Source organism: Pteropus alecto, unplaced genomic scaffold (genome assembly GCF_000325575.1).
Source record: "Pteropus alecto unplaced genomic scaffold, ASM32557v1 scaffold94, whole genome shotgun sequence".
In the NCBI taxonomy this organism is placed as follows: Eukaryota; Metazoa; Chordata; class Mammalia; order Chiroptera; family Pteropodidae; genus Pteropus; species Pteropus alecto.
Genome location: NW_006437736.1, coordinates 189,749 through 216,893, shown reverse-complemented (window position 1 = coordinate 216,893; position 27,145 = coordinate 189,749). Strand labels below are relative to the sequence as shown.

Here is a 27,145-nt window from a genome sequence, read left to right as displayed (position 1 = left end):
TGGCCCTTGAGTTCCTTGATCCAGCAGTTCCTGAAGACCCACCCCTGGACTATTCAGGCACATAACCGATCAAGTCTGTTTTCTTCTTCCTTTTTTGCTTAAGTCCCTTTGAGTTAGATTTCTGTCATTTGTAACAAAAAAAGAGTCTTAATGGGTATCTGTCCACCCATCCATTCATCCGTCCGTCTGTCCATCCGTCTGTCCGTCCGTCCATCCGTCTGTCCGTCCGTCCATCCGTCCGTCCATCCATCCACAGGTCCGAGCTGTGTGGGCTTTAGGCACATCGCTTCCTCTCTAGGACTTAGTTTCTACATCTGTAAACTGGGAATTTCATCGCCTATGTTATGAGGTGGTTTCCAGGCTCACTGGGCAGCTCATGTGGAGCACCAAGCTCAGTACTAAATGCAGAGGAGGGGCTCAGTCGGTCTCTCTCCCACCCTCTAAGTCCGGCCCCATCCCTGTGCAGGTGTGTCTGGAAAGCCAAGGCCAGATCCCCACCCCGCTCCACACCCCCTTCCCTCCTCTGAGCTGCAGAATCCGGTTGGTACAGCCTTTATTGTTTCTCCAGCATTTTCCAGAGGAATGGTGTAATTCAAGGGCTGAAGGGGGTGGGGAGAGTAAAAAATAACATAAACAAACGGAACAGAAACGCAGGAGGGCAGGAAGAGGGGCTGAGATTGGCGGTTTGGGGCAGAAAGGTGGGAGACCTGGGGCGGTCAGAGCCTCTTAGCTTTCAGCCACCAGAGTGGAGAATTCTGCAAAAGATAAACGACACAGAGGTGAGTCAGAGGGAGACAGCGCAGAAGTGACTGGCCGCGGCCCGCCTGCCGGGCGCCCGCACGAGGCGTTTTTTCTTGTTTCTCACACCTGCTGAGGAGACCGGGGTGAGTGTGGGAATGAATGAATGAATGAACGAACAAATGAAGTGGGATGGGAAATGGCGAGCCTGGGAAATCTGTCTCACGATGGCGTGCCACCCGCGAGGAGTGTCTGGGGCTCCCTTGAGGTTCGCCCGGCCCTCCCCACTCTTTGGATGAAGCACACATGTCATTCCTTAGTTTTTACCACGGTGCCACGGCTATGCAACATGTTAGCATTAGGGGGTGCGGAGTGAGGGGTACACGGAGCTCTGTGCTATCGTTTACGGTAAAGCCAGAATTATTTCTGGATAAACAAGTGACAAAAGAAAAACCAACCAGACCAACGTGTGCTATGGTCATAGCAATGACCCGGTGTTGACTCATCTGAGTGGAGGGACCGGGGCTCCGCCCCTTTCAGGTGTCTGACCTGGGAAATGGACACTGCCCTCTCCTGTTCCCAGGCTGACCCCGGGGACAGGAAAAGGAGGTGACCGGATGTGGGGGCCTGGGTACCACTCAGGGTAGGAGAGCGGGAGGGTCCTCCAGCTGCTCCCGAGAAGCCCAGGGTCACGGGCGAGGCGGTAGCAGGGAGTGGCGGAGACAGAACCTGAACACCAAACGCTGTAAAAATCGCTCCCACGGGCTGAGTTTCAGAGCGTTCGCTTTCTCAGCCGTGAGCTCCTACGATCCCACAGCACCTCGTAAGGTAGGCAGTTCTTTCAAGATGTCTTTTATCATTAATACTTTGATTAACATTGTTCATCTTCATAGAATTTAAAAATTCTTATTTATTGAATGCCTATATGGGAAGTGTTTTGCACATATTATCTCATTCGGTTCTCACCACTACCCCACGGAAGCGATGCTTTTTTCTGCATTTTACAGGTAGGAAAACTGAGGCCCAAGGGTGCAGTAGCTCAAGCAAGATCAGGGAGCAGATGTGATCCAAGCCACGCTCGGAGGCTCCTTCCTCACCCGGGAGGTTCCCGACCTACTTTGACCTAGGTGTAGAGTGACACACGAGCCAGCTCAAATATCGTCACCATGACTCTGTCATCTCAGCCCTTTTTAATTTACTTCTTGCTACTTAGCACTCTGGAATGATCTTATTTACGTACATATTTTTATCGCTCTCCCTCTACCAGGATGTAAACTCCAGGTGGGCAGGGAGTCTCATCTGTCCTGTTCTCCACTCTCTTAGCAACAGGACAGGCCCAGTGGGGCAGGTGCTAATACACACATGCTGAAGGATGGGCTGAAGGACAGAGAGAGGGGTGGATGGATGGCCCACGAGTTCTTCTTAGGGTTCAGCGAGTACTGACTCACCTCATATAACTCTCGCGACAGCCTCGGGAGGTAAGAAGGATGATTCCCGTTTTATAGATGGGGAAATGGGGGTCAGGGTTATGAGAAAATAAGAGACAGAGGCAGGACATGGCCTGTAATCTCAGGAACATCCCTACGTGAATGGGGAGAGGTCGTTCCCGATGGGGTCGGCATCCCAAATGGGGTGGAAGATTGAATGAACTCTCCCCAGATTCAACCTGCTATTTAATCTGGAAAACTGGTCAGAGCCAGTTTACCCTGTCCTTGGGCACCGAGTTGCTCTGTCATGGGGTAAAGGAGACGTGAGTCTGTCCGCCAACGCTGGCTCGTGGCAAGAGTGTCAAGAGGAGAAGCTGTTTCTTGACCTACACTGACCTCTCTGACCCTCATCCTAGAAATGATGGATGCTTGGCTGCCCATCAGCAAAGAGTCCATTAACCACCTTCACACGGGAGGGGGACCAAGGAATGCCAACCAAGGGACACTCCTGAGGTAGAAAGTCAGGCATTTTGGGGTCTGACTATGTGACCTATTTTGGACCTTTAGGGTTTTTAAAAGCCTCTGAAAACAGACCCCTCTCACCACCCCGTGATCCACTCCGAAGCAGCCAAAATGTCACAATGCCACATGCCCTGGCTTTTTGCAGAAAACATGGGATTCTAATTTTATCCTCTCGGAACCTAGAGAAGGGCACTTTGCAGACAAATTGAGGGCAGGGGTCACCTCTTCTGCTCCGGTGGTATCTCCCTCAAGGCAGAGCTCTTAGGAGCAAACCAATTAACGGACGGCCCTCCTATCAAAAAAAAGTCTCCTCTACAATGTCCACTTTCCTCCTTAGAGAAAAACAAGGACGTACAAAGACACTGTAAAGTCTAGGTCAGCTGATTTGGTGGTAGGATGCCGGGACGGGGAACGGGGCATCGGAGGACGGGGTTCTAGTCTTGGCTCTGCCATCACTCACGTCCCTGGACGAGACGCCTCACCCTCCCAGGTCCTGGTTTTCTTGCCTGTGCAGTGTTGGCTCTGCCACAGTGTTTGCAGTAAGGGAGCTGGGAGTCGACTCCCAACACCCATTTCTTGCTTCTGTGACCTTGGACGAGCTACTTTACCTCGTCGTGCCTCAGTTTCCTCATCTGTAAAATGGAGCTCCCTGGGTCATTCAGAGGAACCAGCACTAAGCTCTTGTGGCATGCCTGATACAAGGCCAGCGCTCAGCATTTGATAGCTATTGTCGTCAAGATGCTTCTACAGCTCCAAGCCCGCGAAACGCCTGGCTACTACCACCTGGCGAGGACTCCACCAACGGCACCATGATTTATGTTTCTCAGGATTGTTGTTGCTGTCTCCCACCATTTCCTGTCCCTGTCTGGTATCTGCATACAACCTTCTAGCAACCCTGGAGCTGAATCTTGTTCCATCACTTCCTGGCTGGGTGGCCTGAGGCCACTACTTTCCTCTCCGAGCCTCGGTTTTCTCATTTGTAAAGTGGGTACGATTCTGCCTACTTGGATGGCGATTCGGAAGACCGAAGAGAATATAACAGAAAGGGCCTGGCGCACAGTAGGCGGTCTATACATGTCAGTTCCTCTTCCCTCGGATGTCAGCACAAGTGACACAGGTTGGAGCTCTGAAGTAACAACAGTAGCCACACAAGTCCTGAAACTAAGACAAGGAAGATGTAAACAGACGGCACAGGGGAGCCTGAAGAGCAAGCAGCTGCCCTGGTAGAAGCTTCTGACACTAATCTATCCCATCTGAGTGAAGGTCCCACCTCCAGCATAGCCATCTGTGGAAACTCTGCCCCTCGGTTTCGGCAGCTGTAACATGGGGATAGTGAGAGTATCTCGTTTTAGAGTTAGGGTGGGGGCTACGTGAGATGATGGATGAGAGAAATGCCTTGTACGGTGATGCCTGGCATACACAGGGCACGCAGTGAAATCAACCTTATTGCTGAGGTGTGAGGGAGAGCATGCCTTGGAGGGATCCAGAGTCCTTCCTCCTATCAGAATGCAATTGTAGCCCTACCTTTCTTTGCGGTGGAAGCCTCACCCAAGGCCCCTGAGGCCAGCTTGCTGGCTTCTTCATCATCCAATCAGAAAGAGACCAGCGTTAGGGGCGGGGCTGGGAAGCAGCCGACACAGGGGCAGAGGATGGGAGGACTCAGTTCCTTCTTTTCCCTTAGGAAACTGAAATGAGCCTAATTAGGTCTGTCCCAGTGCTGGGTGCTGTGGGGATTGGACAAATTTAGAAGCCATTGACAGGTGAGGCCAGCACACCCTGATGGCCCGAGGTGAAACCGAGATGGACATTGAGTCAGCGCCTGGAAGGCTGTTTCCTTCCCTCTGTCGAGATGACCAGGAGGGCACCAACTCCTGGTTTATCACCTCGCCTCTAAATAGCTCCCGGGCGGGGTGTCTTATAAACTGCTATTGCACACAGAGATCACCTTTCGAATCCAGAGAACGGGGAGGCGGGGTCACCTGGGGTCAGGCCAGGCGGCTGCGAGGAGCCTGCGTAAACAGCCCTGGGGGGCCAGGCTATCCTAGGCGCTGCCCCCTGTGTCACCTCATCTCACCTTCACCAGCTCTCTTCTCTCCCCTCTACTTACAGGGAAACTCAAACTGAGGGGCACACGGCCAGGAGGATTCAGACTCAGGCGTGGCTCCGGCCAGGTGCATCCCGTTCTGAGGGGGAGTCGAACCTGGGTTCTGACTCAAGCTGTAACCCACAGAGGCAGGAGAGGGATCCACGGAGGGCAAGTCTTCCCTCCACCCTCACCACCGCTCCCGCTGATAGGAGGCGGTCGCATAAGGAGGGCCACTTTCTCTCCCTCTGCTAGATCTTACCTAGTGCAGGTAAGGCTGGGGTTAGGGCGGTCCACGTGGGAGTTAAAGCGAGCATCTTGCTAAGCTCAGAAACCATTTAGAACTCGAATGTCTCCGCCCAGCCTGGTGGAGGGAGCGGCATTCCATTCGACTGAGGATTTGCTCTATGACTCCGGCATTTAATGCCCACTGGGTCTCAGTTTCCACGTCTGTCAGTAGGGATCACAGACTGTCCTCCCGACTTTATCGGGCTGGTCGAGAATGCAATGAGATGGGACAAAACATTCTACACTATAGTACTCTGCCAGTGTCCTCCCGACTTTATCGGGCTGGTCGAGAATGCAAGGAGATGGGACACCGTAGTACTCTGCCAGCAGGGCCGTGGATTGGCCCTGATGAGCACATCCGGCCTGGCTTAGAGATCCCATGTCATAGTGGCCAGAGGGCTGGAATTACAGGGAGGCTGGCGAGACTCCATCCATCCTTCTCACTTCCCTCCTATCTTAGACTCAATTTCATCTCCTCTGAGGACCGCTATTCCACTACTTCCAAAGGGTTTTAAGGTGGCTTACAAGAGAAAGCATTCACATAAAAGGAAAGGAAAGGAATAATTTCCAGAATGCTGACTAATTCAAGCAACAAGCCTTCGAGGTGGGTATTTTTGGAGGTGTCGAGAGGGATGCCCAGAGAGAGAAAATGCCTGACTTCACGTGTTTCAGCCCCGGGGCTTCCTCCCTCATTCTCACCCCCCAAGTTAAAAAGGCTACTTATGGATAAAAGAGAATGGATTTTGCCAGAAAGAAGCAGAAAAGACAAATGCCTGGAGGCATGTGTGAGTGGAGCGGAGTTCAAGCCGTCATCACGACTAAATTTTATAGCAACAGAAGCGAAAAGCAAACCACAGGCTCTTGAGCTAGAACCGGCTCGAAGCGTAGGAAATGGGATCGGGTTTCAGGGAGACTAACTGGGACTGTGTGTGTGCAAGCGAGTGTGTGTGCGTGCGTGCGTGTGCGCGTATACGGGGTGCGCATATCTATAGCATGGTGGGGAAGAGAGAGGTATTTGGAGTCAATGTCAAGGTCTGAAGCGGACCCCAGTGTTGAAGAGATGTGTGATCCTGGGCAAGTCGCCCACTTCCCTGAGCCTCGGTTCCCTTGTCTGTACAGTGAGGACACATCTCGCGGAGCTGTTGTGAGGACTGAATGAGCTCAGAGGGAAGGCCTGTGTGCTGTCCCCTGGGGCACGGGGAGTGCCACGCGATGGTAAGCGCTCTTCCTGTCCGCCGGCACGTCCCAGGTGGGCAGCTCTGCGTGTGGAGAGCCCGGGCTGGGCACACGTGCCTGTGAGAGAGGCAGGGTGGCAGAAGGTCCTGGCTGGACCTCTGAGCCCCAGTCCTGGCTCTGCTGCTGAATGACACCGGGCATGCTACTTAACGTCTCAAGGCCTCGGTTTCCTCCTTTGTGAAATGGGAAAAGTGATGGCACCTGCTTTCGAGGATTATTGTAAGGCAGCGGCTCTCAAAGTGTGGTCCCCGGATTACAAGCAGCACCTGGAACTTGGTAGGAATGCAAATGCTTGGGCCCCACCCCAGACCTACGGAATCAGAAACTCTGGGGATGGAGCACAGCCATCTGTGTCGTGAAAAACTTTCTGGGTGATTCTCACTTGGGACCCCCCCATTTCGAAGGACAAGTACTTGAGAGGGAAGCTGTCACTCAGCCTTGCCTGCTATTTGGGTTTTTGGGCATCTTCCACCTTTGCCCAGCTTCTCCTTTTCTGCCTTAAAAACCCCCTTTACCAGCTCTGCGCCTGGGTGGCCTTCAAGAATCAATCGACCACATCTATAAAAGTCTCAGCTTCCTGGAAGGAGTTGCCCCAGAGATGGGGATGCGAAAGGTTATTATTAGAACTTTGTCTTTCTGTCCCCTCCCTTCAATCTGGGGTCCTAAAGAACCTGGTCAATGTTACTCACTTTCAGAAGGGCAGACAGAGCTGGAGACAGAGGCAGTCAGTCCCTGCTTCTAGCATCCCTCAGCACCTGCTACCCCCAAGCCCCCAGTCCACATGGGTCTCCAGCCTCAGCCATCAGACCTCTCCCTATGCACCATACTTCCTCATCACTGTATCCCAGAGCTGGACACGTATTCATTTGTTCATTCATTCATTTATTCATTCATTCAACAAACTTTTCTTGTGCCCCTACTATGTGCTAGGCTTGGTTCTAGGTGCCAGAGTCAGAACTGAACAAAACAAAGTTTCTGCTCTTGTGGAGCTGACATGCCAGTGGGGGAGATAGAAACAAGCAATAAGTCAATAATAAATCATCTTATGGTAGAAGCTCTCTAAGTTTTGAATGAATGAATAAAGCAGACAGCACAGGCATGTGCTCTGGATCTACACAGACCTGAACTCCGATCTTGACCTTGTCTCTTCCTAGGCATGGAAGTTTAGGCAAACCATTAGCCTCCTTGAACCTCCCCAGCCTCATCTATAAAATGGGGATAGTGATAGTATCCACCTTAAAGAGAGCCAGGCATTTTCAACGAGTGAAATGCTAAGCTCAGGGCCTGGCACACGTTAAGTGCACCATGAAGCTAGATATTAGTGTTGTTGTTATACAAGGTCACATGGCTGAGCCTAAGAACCGAGCTGGGCCTCGTCTAGAGGGTCATTCACTGAGGCATCCATGGAGTCCCCGAGCTGGAAGGGACCCCCCAGTGACTGACTCCTGATTTTAAAGAGCGGGCATGTGAAGATCAGAGGGGTTCTGCACTTGTTCAGGTCCAAAAGCATGAAGTATGGGGCCCCAGTGCCTCGGGGAGATTTGCTCTTGCCCTCCCTCACCCTGTTTTGTTCTGCTCTGACCCCCCCGACCTTCACCAGGTTGGCCCGAGCCTGCACTGCGCTGGCAGACAGACCCAGGTTTGAATCCACTGTCACTGAAGCTGCTCTTTCTGCATCTACATCTGAGTGTTCTGGCATCTCGAGGTCAAACGAGGTGACACTCATGCAGACCCCAGCACTGGGTTGGGGACACATTACACACCCTGGTAATACTTCTTTCTCACCTCCCAGCCTGGGCAAATGGATCATCTGCCCCTTTCCAAACCTGTCCTAGACTCCCCGGCCTTAGCGCCTCTGCTGATCCCAATGCCTTGTCTGGAATTCCCTGCCCCCAGCCCTCCCAGCCTGTGGCCTTCCTGCCTGCAGCCTCCATACCTTCACTAGTGCCCGCTGTCTCTCCCTCTCCACAGAGCTCGTCTGTACCTCCCGGTCTCTGCCTGGTATTACCGTTCATTCGTGTATATACACACAGAGCTGGAAGCAACATGCAGTTCGAATGGAAGCAGTATCTTGGTGCCGTTAGTTAAGCACTTACGATGTGCTGGGCACTGCACTTGGCACTCCCATACATCGCGGCTCCTCGCAAAATCCCAGTGAGATATGTATTATTGTGCCCAATTTACAGGTGAAGAAACTGGGGCTCAGGGCCCCTGAGCTGGTGCTCAGAGCCACCCAGCCAGGACATGGTATCTCTGGGAGTGGGGCCTGATTCAACTTTACCTCCTTCATTGCCCAGCCCAGGGTTGCTGCTCAGTAAATGTCTGTTGGAAGAGTTTAGTATGCTCTTTAAGAACCGAGTTCAGCAGGGACGGAGGGAAGGAGGAAGCAGAGAAGCAGGCCAGTATCTGGCCTGGTTTTTCTCGATCATTTAGGTTGTTGGTGAGCAGCCAGCCACAAAGACCCTGCCTTGGGCTTCTGAGCTGTGGCATATTGGCTGCACGTAAAAATGAGAGGCTGGCCTGGAAGCCCGAGATGGAGTCACGGCTGGAATCTGGGCTTGGGTGGAAGTATCTGATAAGTGGCTTGATGATGATGGGGGTGTGGGGGAGACGTGCCACTCACTGGAGTCCCTAAGATCGGCCACCAATTTGTCTCCAGCACTGTCCTTTCTGGCTCTTTTAAAACCACCTCCCTCCGTCCCAGCCACAAAAAGGGCAGCTGACATCACAAGGCCAGGCTCCTCACTGCATCTGACCTTGCTAGAGATTCTCCATTCTTGTTTCTGGCATAAAACTTTCATAAATGACACCCACATTCAGAATCCTTATACTTTTCCCAAAGCAATTTTCTGTCTCTAGACAATTTTCACAGTGAGCCCAGGCAGGTCCTAGGATTAAACTGTTCACCCCATTTGTCTGCCGCGGGAACCTAAGTGCGGTCAAGGTCACAGCTGGTGAAGGGCAAGAGGAAGCAGAGTATGGGGACGCGCTGGACTTTACATTCAGGCAACAGATGTTTATTAAGTGCCAGCTTTGGGTCAGCTATGGGCTGGATATTAGGTATAAAGGATAAATACAATCATCAATAAACAGGTATGTAGCACTTAGTCTGTGCCAGGCATTGTTCTAAACACTTCATGCATGAACACAACTAATCCTCACAACAATCCTATGAGATACGAACTATCATTATTCTTAGTTCAGAGACGAGAAAACTGGGGCCCAGAGTAGTTACTTGAATTGCCAAAGTCACAGAGCTAGAAAGTGGCAGGGCTGGGATTTGACCCCAAACGACTTGAACCTAGAGGGTCAAGCACCTACACGGTCTTCTCTGAGACCAGCAGAAAGGACGATCACAGGATCAGGTGCCACATAGCCTGTTGGAAAGAGTTCCTCAGACCTGGTTTGAAATCCCTATTCCACCACTGTGTCCTAGCTCTTCGAATAGGCCGAAGCACCTTCGACCTCAGTTTGCCCACCTGCAAAATGGAGACAGCTCCCAACGATGCTGGGACGCTGAGAAAGAATGACGCTGGGATGTGCTCCGGGAATGTGGGTCAGAGCTGAATGGAGAAGGACAAGGCTGGACCCCCAGCCCCTCACTTGTTCAGAAAGCAAAGCCTGGGGAGCGAGATATTTATTCCCTTTCCTGATTCTCGGCCGGGCCCTGGCTGGCTGTTTTTCCTGGCTCTCCTACCGTGCTGGAATCGTCTATTTGGGTGAAGCCGAAACAGGTTTTGAGACTCGAAGTTACAGGACACGCGGGCAAGATGTTGGGGAGGATAGGAGATAAGGAATTTCCAGCCCTGGAATCTGAGAACCTGTGAGCCGGCGGGCTCCTGGCGGATCCGTTGGCCTCATCTCCTCAGGTTACAGAGGGGAGACTGAGGCCCGGAGAAGGACAGAGTCTGTCCAAGGTCACACAGCCAGTGTGCGCAGAGCTGGGATCAGAACCCAGACAAACGCTCGGGCAAAGTTCAGGGAAAATTCCAAATTCTCCTGGATTCCCTACAAGCTAGGGAGGAAAAAAGAATCTGTTCTTTTCGGGTTGTTCAAATTTAGAAAAAAAAATGCACCAGTTTTTCTTTGGCTTATACGACGGAGCTCTCAGACCTAACAGACTGCCTTTCTTCTTCTGATCTTGGGGGTGCAGGGCCCCTCCTCCCCCTTTCACATGACAGACACAGCTCTGAGCCTTTAGCATCCAGACATCCCGAGACCTACGATGTGCTCAGGCCCCAGGTCATGGCTACTCACCATCGACCCCGATCTTGCCGTCCCCATCCTTGTCTCCAGCAGCCAGCAGCGTCTTAGTCTCTTTAGCGGACAGGTCTCTGGCATCTGCAGAGAAGCCCTTCAGGATGGATCTGGGAAGAAAAGCCAGGGAGGGAGTTAGGTCAAGGTCACCTTGCAGGAACACCGTAGGGACGGTGGGCTGGCATCTGTGCAGGGGAAGTGGGCAGCTGGGACAGGCGGCAAGCAGCGGGCATGCGCGCAGCTGTGCTGGGACAGGCAGCTCCGGCTGTGGCTGTGTTTTCGTCGGTGGGTGTGCAGGAAGGACAGGCTGTCCTCAGCGAAAGTTTGACCTCACTTCAGGCAAGGCACCTGCATTGTGTATTTATTCAGCCGACACAACCGACACAAAAGTGTCTGCTCTGTGCTGAGGCCATGCTGGAAACTGGGGGCACAGAGATGATTCTAGGAAGCTGCTTGAAAAAATGAGGAGGGGTCAAGTACTCCGAGGCAGACCACACGGTACGGTGGATGCGATGTTGGAGAAGCAGAAAGGGGTGCTCAAAGGATACATCCACCCCACCTGGGGTGAGGGCAAGAGTCAGGGGACGCCTCCTGGAGAAGGTGATGGCTGGAGGACAGGTAGAAGTCAGCCTGTGTGTGTGTGTGGGGGGGGCGCACGCGTTGGGCATGCGTGGGTAGAAGGAGAAGGGTCTAGACAAAGGGCATCATTGTGGGGATCATTTGGGGTGAGACTGGAGGATGGGGAAGCCCCTACTTGAAAAACTCCTCTTCATAACCCCCTCCTTCTCATGCTGTCAAAATCTGAGGCAGTCCTGGCCAGAGAGTGACAAAAGGCACAGCTGGGAAAGGCAAAACTGCATCAGCGAAGGAACTTTGCTTTGCTTCCTGGTCCCCCCGAGCTGGTTCTGCAGCCCTGATTTGCCCAGAAACTGCTCTACTCTCACTGGTGCAGAGGGGCGGGGGTCTGCAGGACGGTGGAAGGTGCCTTTTAGACGAATGAAAATGAGTGAAATCCTCAACCTAGTGCTCTCTGTCTCGCTATGTTTAGGCAGAGAAAAACGACCTCTTCAATCGTATTAAATTATTAAGTAGCAGCATACCATTAGCAATATTAAGTGGCTATAATTTAACCTAGTTAGTTGCCCTTTAGGAAGCAACAGTGGTCAGGCCAGGTTATTTTCTGCGAAGGGAGCAGACAGAAGGGCAGAGCTGATGGAAACTCGAAAGCGAGCGTCCCCACCCCGCGCCCTCTCCCCAAGCCGCGGGCCGGGCAGCCCCTGCAGGCCTGTGTACCCCAGCTCATCCTCCTCGATGAAGCCACTCTTGTCCTTATCCAGGATGTGGAACACCTTCTTCACCTCATCCGGGCTCTTCTTCTTCAGGCCGACCATTTGGAAGAACTTTTTGTGGTCGAAGGAGTCAGCAGCTGTGGGGGTGAGGGTGGGGGTGGAGGGGGGATTAAAATGAGGACAAAGAAGGGGCAGTAGAGAAGGGGGGAGAAGGGGGCTGTCACAGCATCTGTTGATTGACTCCCCTGTGCCAATCCTGGGGGATGGAGGGGATGCTCCCCCATGGAGAGGCTGCAGGTTGAGAGGGTGCTTTGCCCAAGGTCACAGGGCTAGAGGTAGAAGAGGTGAGTTTACACCCAGATCTCCCCGGCTCCTAAGCCTGCCCCCACCCTTCGCTGTACCCTTCGCTGATAGTGGGAGTGGCCTTCAAAGGCAGAGGGGCTCCCTGAATTCCAGGAAGCCTTTTGGGAAGTGGCTGAGTGGGAGTGGGCAGGGAAATTGGAAGGGGTGTGAACACGATGTGCATATTTTGGGGTGGGGGGGCAGGGGAAAAGAGGGGTAGCGTTTTTCTTGGCCACAGATCGTGTTCCCAGAAAATTGACACAGAGAGGACAAATTTCTCTCAAGGTCACACAGTGAGAGGAAGAGGGGGAGGACTCAGCAGTCCTGGCTTTGCTACAGAAATCCATTCGGTGGGAATTGAGGGGCTGTTAAAGGCTCTCCAGGAATTTCCAGTTAAGTTTCTATTCCAAGAGAGCAAGGTGGGTTAAGAGGTGGGTGGGTTATTGCAGCGCCCTGGGAGGGGGGCTTCCCCAGATTCTTCCTGCCCAGGGGAGGAGGTGCCAAGTGGAAAGGAAATGAGATCCCCTTCCCCAATTTTCTATGTCCTGATCTACTTTCTAAGAATACCTGGGAAAGGTATTCTTAGTGTTAGATGGAGCCACTGTGTGTGTGGAGGTGCCGTTGAGAGTCATCTCCTCCCCCCATCCCAAGCTGCAGGGAAGAAAGTTGCTCTGACCACCTCTGACACTAGGGTGGGGTAACAGGACCTGGGGGGGACCCCCTGGTCTAATTGATCCCTTCCGCCTGCTCCGTGACCTTTGGCAAGTTTCCGACCCTCTCCCAGTCTCAGTTTCCCCAGTCTGGGTGATGGGAGGGAGGAGGAAGAGAGGCAGGCAGCAAAGTGCTCAAGTCCAGGGCAGCTCAGCGAGGTGCGCCAGCTCGCTTTCCTCCCGGGACAGCCTAAGGAGGCTGGAAGTTGCAAGCGCAGAGGATGCTCCCGCTGGGTTAGGCAGAGCAGAGCCCCAGCGGCGGGAAGGTCACCGGGCTCTGAGCCTTGGGATGGGGGTTCGGACAGTGGTGGGGCCAGCCCCAGCCACCGCCGCCGGGCAAGAAAAGTCCTGTCCGGAACGGGGGTCGAGGAAAGGGGTCGGCGAGAAGGCGTGAGCGCCTGCAGCTCCTTCCTCCTGCCTTACACGGGAAGTGCCGAGCGCTCACAGGGACCGGAGAGTCCTGCCTTCGACCCCCGGTATTATTAGCCTTTGGTCCCGGACCCCAATCCTTGCAGTACGGCCACCCAGCCTTTGGCGCCAGCAAGTTTCGGTTGCTCGCGCAGGGCGTCCTGCCTCCTTACCCGCTCCAAGTCCCGCCCGGATGGAGTTTGAGTAATGCCGAGGACCCCCACCTCCCCGCCCCGCCGGCGCCCGACGGGATGCGCGGACAGAGGGGCGCTGGGGAGGACCGCCCGCCGTGTGTGCGCAGGGGCCGGGGGCATGGATGAGGGGAGAGGGCTGGGTGGGGGGGAGCGCGCTGCTCACCGGCAAAGGCCCCCACTGCCTTCTTGATGTCCTCAACGCTGAGCAAGTCTGTCATCGACATCCTGCAACTGTTTGAGCGGGCAGAGCAAGTGCGAAAAGATTAAAAAGTGCTTTTCTCATCATTTCTGCTCATATGACCGGCGCTGCAGTGCTGCGCGCCGGGCGCACGCGGGCCGGACTGGCGCAGAGCCAGGGGGCGCGGGGCCGGGCGCACCGCCAGAGTAGCTCTGGCCGGCTGCGCGTCCCGCAGCCGCCCCCTCCCCCGCCCCGTCCGGTCGCGTCCCGGTCGGGGGTCCTCGCCATCCTACGCAGGCTGCGGCCAGGGCGACCTCTGGCATCTACGGGGCGCCTGCGTCACCAGCCGGGTTTGGAGGGTTCGCCGGCCGTCAAGGGCACGCAGGCGGCGCTGGCCTGGGGCAGCGCAGGGTCTCGGGTCGGTGCATCTCGGAGGATGTCCCGGCGCTTAGGGGAGGATGCGGACAGGCAGAGGCCAGACCCACACCCTCGTAGCACCCGTGGCCCTGCTCCCATCCTCTCTTCCCTCCTACCTCAGCCTCCGCTCTTGTCTGTCCTGAATGCAAATTTATGCCGCAAAATCTGAGCGCTGAGGTCTGGAAACCTGACCCACTGGACGCTGGGAGGGGGTGGCCCAGGTAGGCGGGCTCTCCTTGGGCTCTCTGCGGGTGCCCCATCCCACATCTGGCCGCGGATGCGCATAATGAAACCTGATTTTTTTTTTCCTAGTCTGACTTTTGAAAGAACCCTTCTCAGATCCTCATAACTACTTGCGTTCCTGGTCTCCTGAGCCGCAGGTTATCGTGCTGGTCCAGACTCCTGCCCCCCAAAACTTTGGGGGGCTGGTGGGGCCTGGAGAGGCTACTGAAATCTCTCTTGGAGAACAGAAGGCCCAGGTTTGGGGAGAGGGTGGTACCTTTAGACCACGCTTTCCAGACACCAGAAGCGGGTTCGATGGCCTGAACTTCATCTCTGGGAAACGTGACACTGAATCTTTCTGCAGCCAGAAACCAGTTGCATTCTTTCCCACGGTCTCCGGGCTACAACCAGCTGCCTCTACAGTGTGTGGCGCACAGTCAGGAAGCCTGGGTTCTAGATCTGGGGCTGTAGTAAGTCCCTGTGTGACCTTGGCTTGTGAGTGTCCCCATTTCTGGGCTTCTGTCTCTTTCTGCTGTGTTGACGGTATTGGTGGTTCTTTGTGGTAGGATTTTGCGACTCCAACTTGAGGTGTGGGTGAGTGGGCAGGGGCTGAGACTAGTGGTCCTTGGTGGGGAGGGGCCTGTGGAGAACTGAGTAGCTGCCCAGTAGCTCAAGGTCCCTCACACTCACTGTCAACACTGTCCCTCAGCTCAGCCCTGGGTGGCTGCCCTTCCTGGAAATGTTAGGACGCTGCTGGCTCTGGCTGCCCCCTCCTTGTGAGTCCGCACCTACAGGCAATAGCCCACCAGCCGAGGCTGCAGCTTCTGACCCAGCCTCTCTTGATGTGAGGCCTTCTCTGGACCCCTCAGCTGGCTCTGCTGGCCCCGTGCCCCAGCCGGGCTGTTAACTTGGACATGCTGGGCTTCTGTGCTGTCATGTCGACCCCTGGGCTCAGTTCACTCCAGAGGCTTTAGTTGGAGAAACTCTACTGGTGGGGAAACTGAGGCCAGAGCGAGTCAGTGAATGGCCTAAGGCCACGCAGTGGCAGAGAGATGCCCACTCCCAGGGCTGCTAACTTGGAATTCGGTGAACCCTCTGTGGGACTCCTTCCCCACGCCCAGGACCCAGCCCTATCAAGTTCCACAGGGCTGAGCCACACACCTTCCCCTGGAGAGTCCCCGAGCCCTGGGCCCAGGGTGAAGGCTCAACAGAGGCCCATCATTCTCCCTCCTCCCTCCATCTCTTCTGCTGCAGAAACCTCCCATCACCTCGACACCCACCACCGCACCAGATGATGTCCTTTGGTCAGCCCTCCATACCCCCTCTTCCTGGCTCCTGAGCCCACTCATGGGCCTCCTCTGATGGCATCGTCAGAGTCCACAGATGTCTGGCTCCACCCCCTCCTTCTGCAGGAACCTGAGGCCCTGCCAGGGCGGTGTATCTGCCCCAGGCCACACCACGAGTTGGGAAGGAGACCCTAGGAATTCAGACTCTCAGGCCTGGACTCCACAGCTGCCTACCTTTTGGCAGCCCTTGTGTCACTGGGGAAAGGGGAGATGTGGCTGTCCCTTCCAGCTGGCCTCCTCCCCACTGATCCCTCCATCCTCCTGCACCCTCAGTGGCTGCCACTCACCTCAGGTGGGAACCTGCAGAGAAAGGCTGGGCTGATGGGAAGTCTTGTTGGGAAGTGAGCCTGGTGGTGGGATGGCCGCATATATAGGCTTATGCTCCGGCTATTTTGGGAGGTGGCACTCCCCCCAGCCCTTGGCCCCCTCCCCTTCCGGTGTCAGGTACTCTCCACTGTGAGGCTGGGTGTCTGTATCACATTCAGCCTCCCTGGGCCCATCGGTCTAGGCCTATTAATAACCTTGGCCCCTGCCTCCCTCCAGCACCCAAAGTTGAGGCTCAGGCCAGGATCTCCTCTTCCACGAAGCCTTCCGTGACCACTTTAGAAGGCAGCAGTATTTCTTTCCTCCAAAATTCTGCAAGGAAAGGAAAAGCAAGCGCAAAGGAATCGAACAGGAATTGTCTCCCATGCTCAGGACGGGTCTGGGTTCCCATACACACACCATCTCACTACAGCCTTGCAGTGCAGGCCTGGTACCTCTCAAACGGATGCGGAAACTGCGCAAAGACTCGCTGTTCCTGATTTACTACTCAAAGCTGTGCGGCTGGTGTGAGAGAGGTTCCAGCTCTCTCAAGAGATGATTGAGTGCCTGGTGGAAAGACACGATCTGCATGTTCTCTGACAAGTCCCTTCCTCTCTTTGCATCTCAGTCTTCCCGTCTGTAAAATGAGCTCAAACAGGAGCAAATTTGGCTCTGTCGATGGGTTTGGGCGACTATAAACCTCCTGAAATTATATGCAAAAAGCCACGTGCAGGTACACTTTTGTGAAGCAAAGGCCCATAGCTTTCATGGTGTGGTCTGTCTTGAATTGGAGATGACCATCCAAGGGGTGTGTTTTGAAAACCATGAATGAATGAATGAATGGATGGATGGATGGATGAATGAACAAATGAAGGAAAGAATGAATTTGTCAAATATTTATTATCTAGTATGAATACTGAAAGGTTTATTTTCTCATCGCCAACCTTAAAAAGAATCTCCAGGGTGCTGACATGGTCCATGGTGATGTCCAGTTCTTGATGGTGACATGAGGAAGTCCAGGCTTCATGCAAAGGCTTTTGGGAAGAGAAGCTGCCCTAGACCATCAGCTCTAAGAGCGGAAAAGGCAGGGCGTGGACTGGATGTGGAAGCCAGTGCTGGAGCCTGGATGGAGTCTGGACTGGGTGGCAGCAAGGAGCAGAGCAAGGGATAGGGTAGCATTTCTGAGGGAGACGCTTTCTGACTTGAGAGCTGTGATGAACAAGAGGGACAAAACCAAGCTGACTCTAAGTTTTTAAGCTGGGGTCCTTTGGAGGATGCAGGTGCTGCTTTTGAAGATGGTGGGTCTGGGGAGGAGGTGAGGCCAAGCTGGGAAGATGACCGGTTGGAACTGAGATCCTAGGATGTGAAGGCCAGGAAAGCGTCCATTGCGATCAGCTACAGCCTGCTTGTATTATGTAGAAACCAAGGCCAAGGTGACAGACCCAAATCGCACAGAGAGTAGGATGAGCCAGGACATTGTACTGGGTTTGGGGTGTCGGAAGGACATTCTAGTGGAGGCACTCAGGGAGTCTGAACTCTGGAGAGAGCTCCGGGCCTGGACACGGAGCTTCGGTGGTCATCAGGGAGGTCAGGAAGCTGAAGTCACGGGCATGGCTGAGCTCAGAGAGGTGGACATGCTGTGGTCTTGGGGACTAACCCTTGAGGAAGGTCCCTGGTGGGGGCTTAGGACAATAAACACATTGGTTTCTTGAGCAATGTGCCAGATACGGTGTCCTCTGCATTATGTTTTTGTCCTTGTACCTCCTTACGAGGGAGGCACTGCCTTTTCCATTTCACTAATGAGGGAACGGGAGTCAGAGAGGTTAGGCAACTTGCTGCGGTCACAAAGGAGAGGCGGGGCTTAAACCCAGGCCTGTGTGACCCCAAAGCCCTTGCTCCTTTCCGCTGTACAATCTTGCTTCTTGACGAGACCAACAGAAGGTACACGCTCGGGGCAGTGCCCACCATGAGTGGATCCTCTGGAATCAGGGTGGCCTTCCTCTCTGTCCCTATATGTCTTCTTCATGTGCCTGTAATTAAGCACATCTAGATGGGCCGACCCATATTGTAGGCACGCATTTATTGAGGATGTACTGTGTACTTAGTACTGTATCACATTATTTCATTTTACCCTCGGTGTAGCCCTCAGAGGTTTGAAGAAATAGAGTCTCGGAGAGGTTTAGTGACTTGCCCAAGGTCACACAGCTAGTGAGTAAATGAGAGAGCTGAGGTTTAAACTCAAGGCTTTCAGTTCTAAAGGATTTTTACCGCACACACTTGAAGTAGTGTGGGGCTGTCTTGACGCCCGAGTATCTTGAAATCTTTTCCAGTTTCTTTTGCTCCGAATTCATGCTAATTCGAGCAGCCATCACTTTGTTAATTTGGTTTTACAGGGGCTGCAATGCCAGAGAAGAGGTTTATCAGGCCTGTAAGTGACAGAAAGCCTGACTCGAGCTGGATTGATTCTGTACCTGTGCGAGGTCAGGGATGTGAACTAGACTTATCATGGCGATTATTTCATAATATATGCAGATACCAAATCATTATGTTGTACACCTGAAACTTGTATCATACTGTATGACAGTTATACTTCAATAAAAACAATTCCATGCCCCCCACCTCCGAAAAAAAGGGGGATTTATTGACTCCTACGACTGATAAGTCTAGACAGGTTCGGGTACAGCTCGATCTGATCTCAAACACCGCTACGAGGATCAGTTTCTCTCTATTTCTCAGCAATACCTTGTTTTTTGTTGGCCACCTTCATAGACTGGCTGTTCCCTGAGGGTGACAAGATGGCCCTCCTGTGCAGTGCTATAAACTTTCAGGTCTAAGTCGTGTGGAGAAAGGGAGTCCACCGCCCCCAAGATCTTAATGAAAAGCCCCAGAATTGAGTTTCATTGACCGTGATTACCTCGCATTGGTCAAACGCCATCAGGGAACCAGTCACTGTTAATTGCATGAATTGCACAAACCTCACCACGAGGCACCTTCGAGTTGGGGAAGAGGGGGAGGAGGACCGTCCCCCCTTACCGAGAGGTAAGCCTGTGAATTATTTACTAAGTGAGTCTCTGGATCCCGCCCAAGGGTGCCAGGCACCAGAGAGGTTTACACCCTAAATCCTTGGTGAGCGTGATGACAGGATACATTGAACAGCTAAAAATGATTCACTCTGGGGCCCAAAGTGGCCTTTCTGGACTTGAGATCCGCAACCCCATCCCATCCCTCGTGAAGCCTATAACAGGCAGCTACTCCCAGCCCTGGGCCTCTGCTTAAAGGCAGCAGCAGCACCCAGTGGAATTTTCCCCCAGCTTTGGAGTTTCCACCTCTGAACAGTGATGAGGCTGCTGGATAGATAGCTGGATGTCACGTCTCACAATGACCCCACCTTTTCTATCTCCTGGGTTCCAATACCGCGTCTGGACTTGAGCTAGACGCTCCCACATGTACGTTACGGAAGCGGGTCCTATTTTCCTCTTTTTACAGATGGGAAAACTGAGGTTCAGAGAAGTCCAGTCATTTGCCCCAGGTTACACAGCACGCAGAGACCAGAGCCTGGTCCAGTGCTCTCCCCGGAGGCCGCGCCGGCCTCCCAGCTAATGGAGGGAGGAGGCCAGTGTATGTGGGTCAGCAGACTCTTAGCTGCCGTCTGCCAGAAGACGAGCATTCAGCTGTTAGCTTCTCTGGTGATATTTCATTAGTTCACACCATTTCCACCTGCTGTGGCCGGAAACATGATATAGTCTTCCTCACGTCTAGGGCCCTGGTGGGCTGGGTGATGCCGCAGGACCTAATGATATTCATGAGGTCAGCCTGGTGAGATGTGTATTGACTTGAAGGAATCTTGGCCCCATTTCTAAGGGTCAGATCTTGAGGCTGTGGCCTCGTTTCCCCTCCCACCACTCACCCAACTTCACCGCCGACAGAGAAGCCAAGGGGTGGAAAGTCCTAACAGTGGTAAGGGCACGTAGGTAGACCTCCTTGGGACCCTATCCTGGCTCTGCCACTTACCTGCTGTGTGACCTTGAGCTAGTTGCTTCACCTCTCTGGGCCTCAGTTTCTTCGTCTGTAAAATGGAGCTGAAGAGGAAGCCATGGTGAATAATAAATGAGATCGTGTCTGAGTAGGGGGTTTGTAGGCTACAAAATCCTACGCACAATAATCAGGTGGCCATCATTGCAAGGGATTTACCCTCGGTCCCGTCTTTCCACTGAACGAGAGGGCCCCTGAGTGGCTTTATGGATAGAAACGTGGAGAAGCAGGGACTGCCAGCCCCTGGCCACCCCCGGCTTTCCCGGGAAGGTCTCTGAGACCAGGACTCGGTGTCCTTGCCAGGGAAGTCAGGAGCTGCAGATCGGAGGGGGAGTGGAGAACGGGAGACTGTGCAACATGGAAGGTGCCGGGAGTAGGTCTCAGACCCAGTGTGGTCTCAGGCGGAGCTGGGGTCGGGGCTGTGCAGGCCGAGGTGATTGTGGCTCTTGGCCACCTGGGTTTGTGTCCTTCCCTTTAAAACCCCATCCTGTCTCAGTGGCGCTCAGAGAAAGCCAGGGAAGATTTCGGTTCCCGTGCGGGCTGGTGTTATAAAGGCGAGCAGGACATCCTAAGGCCGTGGCTGTGGAAATCAGAAGACCTGGTAGAAGTTGGTGACAGGTGGCCTCTGGATTCTCCCTTACTGGGCTGTGCTGGGTGGTGTGCGTGGAGAAGCAGAGAGAGGTTGGTCTGCAGCGTCTTTAAGAACTCTCTAGGCTCCCAGATGCCTGCCGACCGGAGAAGCAGACAACATCACGTCTTGAGCCCAGCTCAGATGGATAAAGCAATCTAGATTTTAAAGGCAACAGCCCTCCTCATTTGATCAGCTCTTCCTCAATCCACGTCTGCCTCAGGCCCATCACCACACTGACCCACATCCCGTTATACAGAGTTAGAATGATCATTGAGAGAAGTGTGTGTAGATGTGTATGTGTGTGTACGTGTGCATGTGTGTGTATGTGTGTTTATGTGTTCGTATGAGGTGTGTGTGTACACATGTACCCATAGGGGGCAGATGATAAGTCTCCATGTGTTTTGGGGCAACCCCCAGCCAGTGTGCTCAGGACTGGCTCCTGGGATGCCCAGCAGCACTTGCCCCCCAGGTGGGTGGCTGGGGAGCTCTAATAATCCACACGCACCCTCTCTAGCATCCAGCATCCTTGCATCAAATTCAGGCAAGTACTCATGTTCTGAATTTTTCCACAGCAAAGTGGAAAACTAAAGGACTCATCTAGCACCATTTATCAGTGTTATGGCCTGAATTCTGCCCCCCTAAAACTCATCTGCCAAGGTCCTAACCCCCAGGACCTTGGAATGTGACTGTGTTTGGACACGGGGTCTTTACAGAGGTAGTGAAGTTAACGTGAGGTCACTAGGGTGGGCCCTAATCCAATGTGACTGGTGTCCTTGTAAGAAGAGGAAGTCAGGACAGATGCACAGAGAGACCACGTGATGACCCGGAGAGAAGACGGCCGTCTGCGAGGCAAGGAGGGAGGCCTCGGAAGGGACCGGCCCTGCCAACTCTTTGATCTCGGACTTCCAGCTTGTAGAATTGTGAGGAGATATAAATGTCCGTTGTCTAAGCCCCCCTAGCTGGTGGCCCTTGGTTGTGGCAGCCCCAAGACACTCTTCACCAGCTACAGACAGAGGCTGCTGGGGTGGGTGCAAGAGGGAAAGTCTCTCCATTCCCGTTATCATGACACAGACGCTGGACCACGTTCTCATGAAAACTCTCCAAGTCCTCTGAAATGGTCGCCTTTCTTTTCTTTTCTTTTCTTTTTTTAAGCAGAGGGGCTAAGGGGGAGGGGAAGTCACCAATAATCCATTGCTACCCAGGTACAAGCTCTGTTATACTTACTTTTGCTTTCTCACCCCCTACTGGGCCATCTACCCGCCAATCGCCCTTGGTGATTGAGCTTGGGTGCCACTGCTTCCTGGAAGCCCTCCAGGGTTTCGCCCCCTATTCCTGACCTCCTAGCACCCTCAGTGACCAAATCACTACCTCCGTAATGCCCCCCATTGTTCCACTATTCTCCAGCTGCCTGTGAGGCACCAACACTGGCGCCCAGCGTCTCTCCAGGAAGGCCTCCGAGGGGAATCAATCAAAGTGACGTTTTTATTTTTGGTTGAGTGTGGACAGTGGTTGTTGTTCTCTAAAATATTCTTGGCTCGCTACTTATAATGCTACTTATAAGTCCATTTATTCACCTGCACTTCAGGGGCAGCTGCTGGTGTATAATTAGTCTTTCAGGAACTGGGATCTTCCCTTGAGGTTCGAGCCTCATAGCCACGGGCTCTCTCTTCCTGACCCAAAATTGCGGCTCACATTCCGAAATGAGGAGGTGCTTTGGGGACAGGGAACTGGGTATTGAAGCCAGGCTGAGCAAATCTGGAACGTGTGGTCTCTCTGTGCGTCTCGGTAGTTCGAGCCCATGCGCGCAGGCTCGACATTGGTTCCTAGTGTGGCACCCTGCGACGTGACCAACATGTCTTAAGGACATGACGGAACCATTGTTTTCTCTTCTCGAATGTGTATTGCCAGCCTTTCTCTTCCTGACTCTCAATTACGAGTCCTTGGTCTTATAGGTCTATAGAATTGGGAGGCCCTGAGTGATCAATTGATCAGTTCAGCCATCTTGTTTTTTGAGGTTTTCCCTTATATTGCTTTTTTAAAAAAAATTGTGATTAAAAAATACATAGCAAAATCTACCATCTTCACCATCTTAAAGTGCGTGGTTCAGAAGTGTCAGGTGTATTGACACTGTTGTGTCCACCCTCTCTTGGGAAGGCAGAGTCTCAGAGAGGACAGAGCCCGTCAGAGGGAAATGGCAGGGCAAGGGCTCACGCCCAGGCCCGGGAGTCACCTTCTGGGCCCTGAAGGAGGGTAGGAGGGTAGGGCCATGCCCAAGGGAAGAGCAGGGGTGGAGGGAGAGCCCAGGCCTGCACAGGAGAGGCTGGGTCATACTTAGAGAGCTCTGATATCTCCTCTTCAACTAGAAAAGGTATAAAATATCAAATGAAACCTTGAAGACATTTGCTAAGGGAAAGAAGCCAGGCCCAAAAGGTCACACGTCGTATGATTCCATTTCTATGAAATATCCAGAGTAGGTAAATCTGTAGGAACAGAAAGTGAGTTGATGGTTGCCAGAGGCGGGGCAGAGGCAGGAATAGGGAGTAACTGCTCAGAGGGGAAAGGGTTCTATTATGGGTGACAAAAATGGTTTGGAACTAGATGGAGGAGGTGGTCTCTGTGAAGGCACTAAATGCCCCTGAATTGTTCACTTTAAAATGGTTAGCTTTCCGTTATGTGAATGTCACCTCAATTAAAAATGTTTTCTCCACAAGATTCGTAGTGAGTCTTGCAGGTGACAAAATATCGAATGACAGTTGTTTAATTGATATAGTCACGTGAGTCACACTCAAGGGAGACGATGCCTCCAGTTTGCCTTGAAGGGGTTCAGAGACCCTGTAACAGTGGCCCACGACACCTGCTGCTCATCTCTCATGGCTTAGCTCAGACGTCGCCTCTTTCCAGAAGCCCTCCTTGGTTTCTTCCTCCTGATTACGTGCCACTCGAGTGCTCCTCTGTGTTTACCATGACCGTGACCATGGAGCAATTACCCATTGACTTGTCTGCTCCCCACCCCATCTACTAGCCTGCTGAAGTCGGGGACCCTTTAGAGGCAGAATGGAAAGGAAACTACGTCGATCTTGGGGCTGTATTAATGTGGATTCAAAACTTGACTTGGCCAGCTAACCAGCTGTGTGACCTGGGGGCAAGTCGCTTAACCTTTCAGAATTTCAGTGTCACATCTGGAGAATAAAGATAGTATTTTCCTTACAGAACTGTGCCAACGAGTCTTGATACACTCTCGTTCTCTCTGAGACTTTTAAGTTCTTCTTTCCTTTTCCTCCCCTCCTCCTCCTCCTCATTATTATTATTATATTGTTTTTGATTTTCTCATAATCACTGACCATATGGACAACAGGAAGGGCAGAACGCCTCAGCTCTGGGGCAACCTGGTGTCCACGAGGGTGGGTGGCGGTGGTGCAGGAGGGGGAGCTGGGGGAGCTGAGGCAGCCAGGAGGTGAGTCCCGGGGTGAGTGTTTAGGGATAGTGATGTCTGGGGCTGTCGCCAGGTGGCCAGGAAAGGATGTTTTGGTTGAGCTGTTGCCTCCAGCTGTGTGATGAGCCCAGAGACTTGTCCTCTCTCATCCTCGGCTTCCACCTCTATAAATCAAGACTCAGGAGAGCACTTCCCTTGAGCATTGTGAAGGCGAAATGAACGTAATGACCACGAAATGACCTAAGGCAGAGAGGGGGTCAGAGGATGCACTTAGTAACTGCAGGTATACAGAGCAGGCCACCACGACTCCTTGCTTGTGACATACACACGCTCTGTTGGAGAATAATGTCAGGCAACAGAAATGTAAATATACTCAATTCTTTGCTGGATTCTGAACAGATTCTTCAGTAAGCGAACTTTCAAGGACTCCAAATTCCTACCCAAATCTTATAATGTTTTGCAAACAAGCAAGAAAGGAGAGCTCTACTTCTGTGGGCTGGCGCTTGGTCTTGCCGGGGTGAGCAGGTCAGGAGAGGGGAAGGCCGGGGGCAGGAAGGAGGCCCCTGTTTTAGTCAGCGAACTTCTCCACTTTTGGAGGATGAGAAAGAGGGCTGGAGAACGTGACCTCTGGGATTGTTCTTCAGAGCAAGTGAAAGTCAAATCCCACTGTCGAGCGACCTTGGAGCAAGGTGGGCAGGGCCCCAGCTTTGAAGAGTCCAAATCCCAGAGCAGGAGAGAAAGTGAAGTCTTAAATCCACACAGGATCAAGAAATGTCAGCAGAAGAATGAAAAACATGGGCTGACCCCTGAATTCCCTCCTTGTTCTTTCCTCCCTACTCATAATGGAAGGGACCGTGCAGCAAATCCTAGGCCACCTGGGAACTCGAGGAAGTGCTCTCAGCACCTGATCCGTCTGTCGAACGGGCACGATCCAGCCGCTGGAGCAGAGTCCTGTCAGGTCCTAAGTCAGGGCCCTGGAGCAGGGCCCAGTTCAAGCGTTACCTCCTCTGGAGAGCGCTTCCTGACCCATCACCCCATCGTTGCCCAGCAAACAGCCCTGCTCCATTATCTCTATCATTGTTCATGTCAGACTGTCTTGTCATTGTTTGTTGGCAAACACTGTGGTGTAATTTGGCCATTGAGCCCAGGAGCTTTGGCGTCTATGAGACCCAGGTTCCTGTCTTGGCTGTAGCATCTTCTAGCTCTGGGCAAACTTGGACAAGTCCCTTTGTTATTTTTGAGCATCAGATTCTTTATCTATAAAATGAAGATGCTAATACCACCTGCCCTCCTGGCATCACCCACACTGGTAACAGAGACTTTCTTTTTTCCTTCCTTCCTTCCTTCCTTCCTTCCTTCCTTCCTTCCTTCCTTCCTTCCTTCCTTCTTTCCTTACTTCCTTTCATTTTTATATAGGGAATCTATTCTATGTGGTTTGATAGGGCTATAGTCGTGGCCAGATGTTTCAGACCAGCCCCAAATGACCTAATCCAGACCTGCCTGGAACTTTCCATAAGAAAATAGGAGGAGAGTGTCTCTTTATACAGGGGTTGCTAAGCGGATAAGATGTGATTCCAAAGGGGTCGGCAGCCATCTTGCCCACCGCATAAAGAGAATCTGTCTGAGCCATGGAGAGAAAGATGAAACCCTGTATATCATATGAGCCCCTCGATCCAGCCATTCCTGAAGACAGATACGCAGCTGGGCTTCCAGCTGTAAAAGCCAGTAAATCCTCCCCCCACATCCCTTTTTAAAAAACACGAGTTAGCACGAGTCAAATTTATTTCACTTGTAACAGAAACCCCCTGGCTCTGATAGTCTATTACATCGATGGTTCCTGATGAACCAGGCTTTTTAGTATTCATGCCCTCGTGTTGTCACCTCTCCTTGACCATGGGTGGGGCTGCAGTTGGGAATGGGAGGGAAGTGATATTGTGCCAATTCTGGAACTGAGCCTGAAAAAGGTCTGACAGCTTCTGTGCTCTTGGGAGCCCTGAGCTGCCATGGAAGTTCAGGTATCCTGCTGGAGAGACCATGTACAGATGCTAGGTGAAGAGGGAGAGGTGCAGACACCACATAAAGAGGTAGAAGCCCAGCTTCCCAGTATCCTAGCTGATCCCAGCCCCCTGGGCAACCTGCCAGCTGAATGCAGCCACACGAGTGATCACAGGCAAGAGCAGAAAACCTCACAGTTGAGCCCCACTCGGATTACAGAATTTGGAAAGATGATAAAACGATCGTTGTTTTAAATTCTGTGTTTTGGTGTAGCTTGTTACACAGCAATAGATAACTGAAACACTGACTAATATACTACTTCATAGCGGTGTTGTTAGAACTAGGTAAGAGAGTGCATATTAATTGCTTTGCACAGCGCCTTCACATAGAACATATTCTTTAAGTATTGACTATTCTTTTTCTTATTGTTGTTATTGTTATTCCATGACTGTTGTCCAAATCAGATCATGAACTCATCGAGGGGAGCAAGTGTGTCATATGCGTTGCTATATCTCTGGGATCCAGCGTAGGACCTGGCATTTAATGTACAGCATGTAATATTCAGTCAATATTGTTTTCAGTGAATGAATGAATGAATGAATGAATGAACAGCAAGGGGAATTATTTTTAAAGTTCAAAATTCAGAGCCTTATGCATAGTGTATCCTTAGCATGTATTTTTTTAAAAATCTGAACATACTTCAAATGGAATTCAATCCAAAGAATATATGGGCCACTGAAGGCCTAGGAAACTTTCCGGGGCAACTGATGTCCTCCCTTATGTGGGTGACACTTCTCAGGAAGTGACTCCCAGTGAGGGAGGTTCCACCACCCCGCACCATCTGGAACACGAGCTCTCGTTGGTTGACACATCAGGGGAACACAGGTCATGGAGAATACCACATTGGCTAAGTTTTTTTTCCCATAGAAGAGATGCACCTGACTTCCAGTTACATTTATTGGCCAAAGCCAGTCACGTGGCCCCACCTGCCTTCAAGAAGGAGAGAACCCAGTCCTCTGTGGTGAGTGGCCTGAGGAGAATCTGAAATACCAGTGAGCAGCAAGGAGATCTACTTTTCCATCTTTGGGCCACCT

At 52.5% G+C, this 27,145-nt stretch overlaps 1 protein-coding gene across 1 annotated transcript; it reads right to left on the bottom strand.

Annotated features, from left to right (window-relative positions):
- Positions 1 to 542: 542 nt before the first annotated feature.
- Positions 543 to 13,742, bottom strand: PVALB (parvalbumin). Its single transcript, XM_006914480.1, has 4 exons — positions 13,658 to 13,742; positions 11,845 to 11,977; positions 10,552 to 10,661; positions 543 to 755 (listed from the first exon to the last, which is right to left on the bottom strand). Exons 1-4 carry the CDS (start codon positions 13,716 to 13,718, stop codon positions 727 to 729), a joined length of 333 nt encoding a protein of 110 aa, XP_006914542.1. The 5' UTR covers positions 13,719 to 13,742; the 3' UTR covers positions 543 to 726.
- Between the last annotated feature and the right edge of the window lie 13,403 nt (positions 13,743 to 27,145).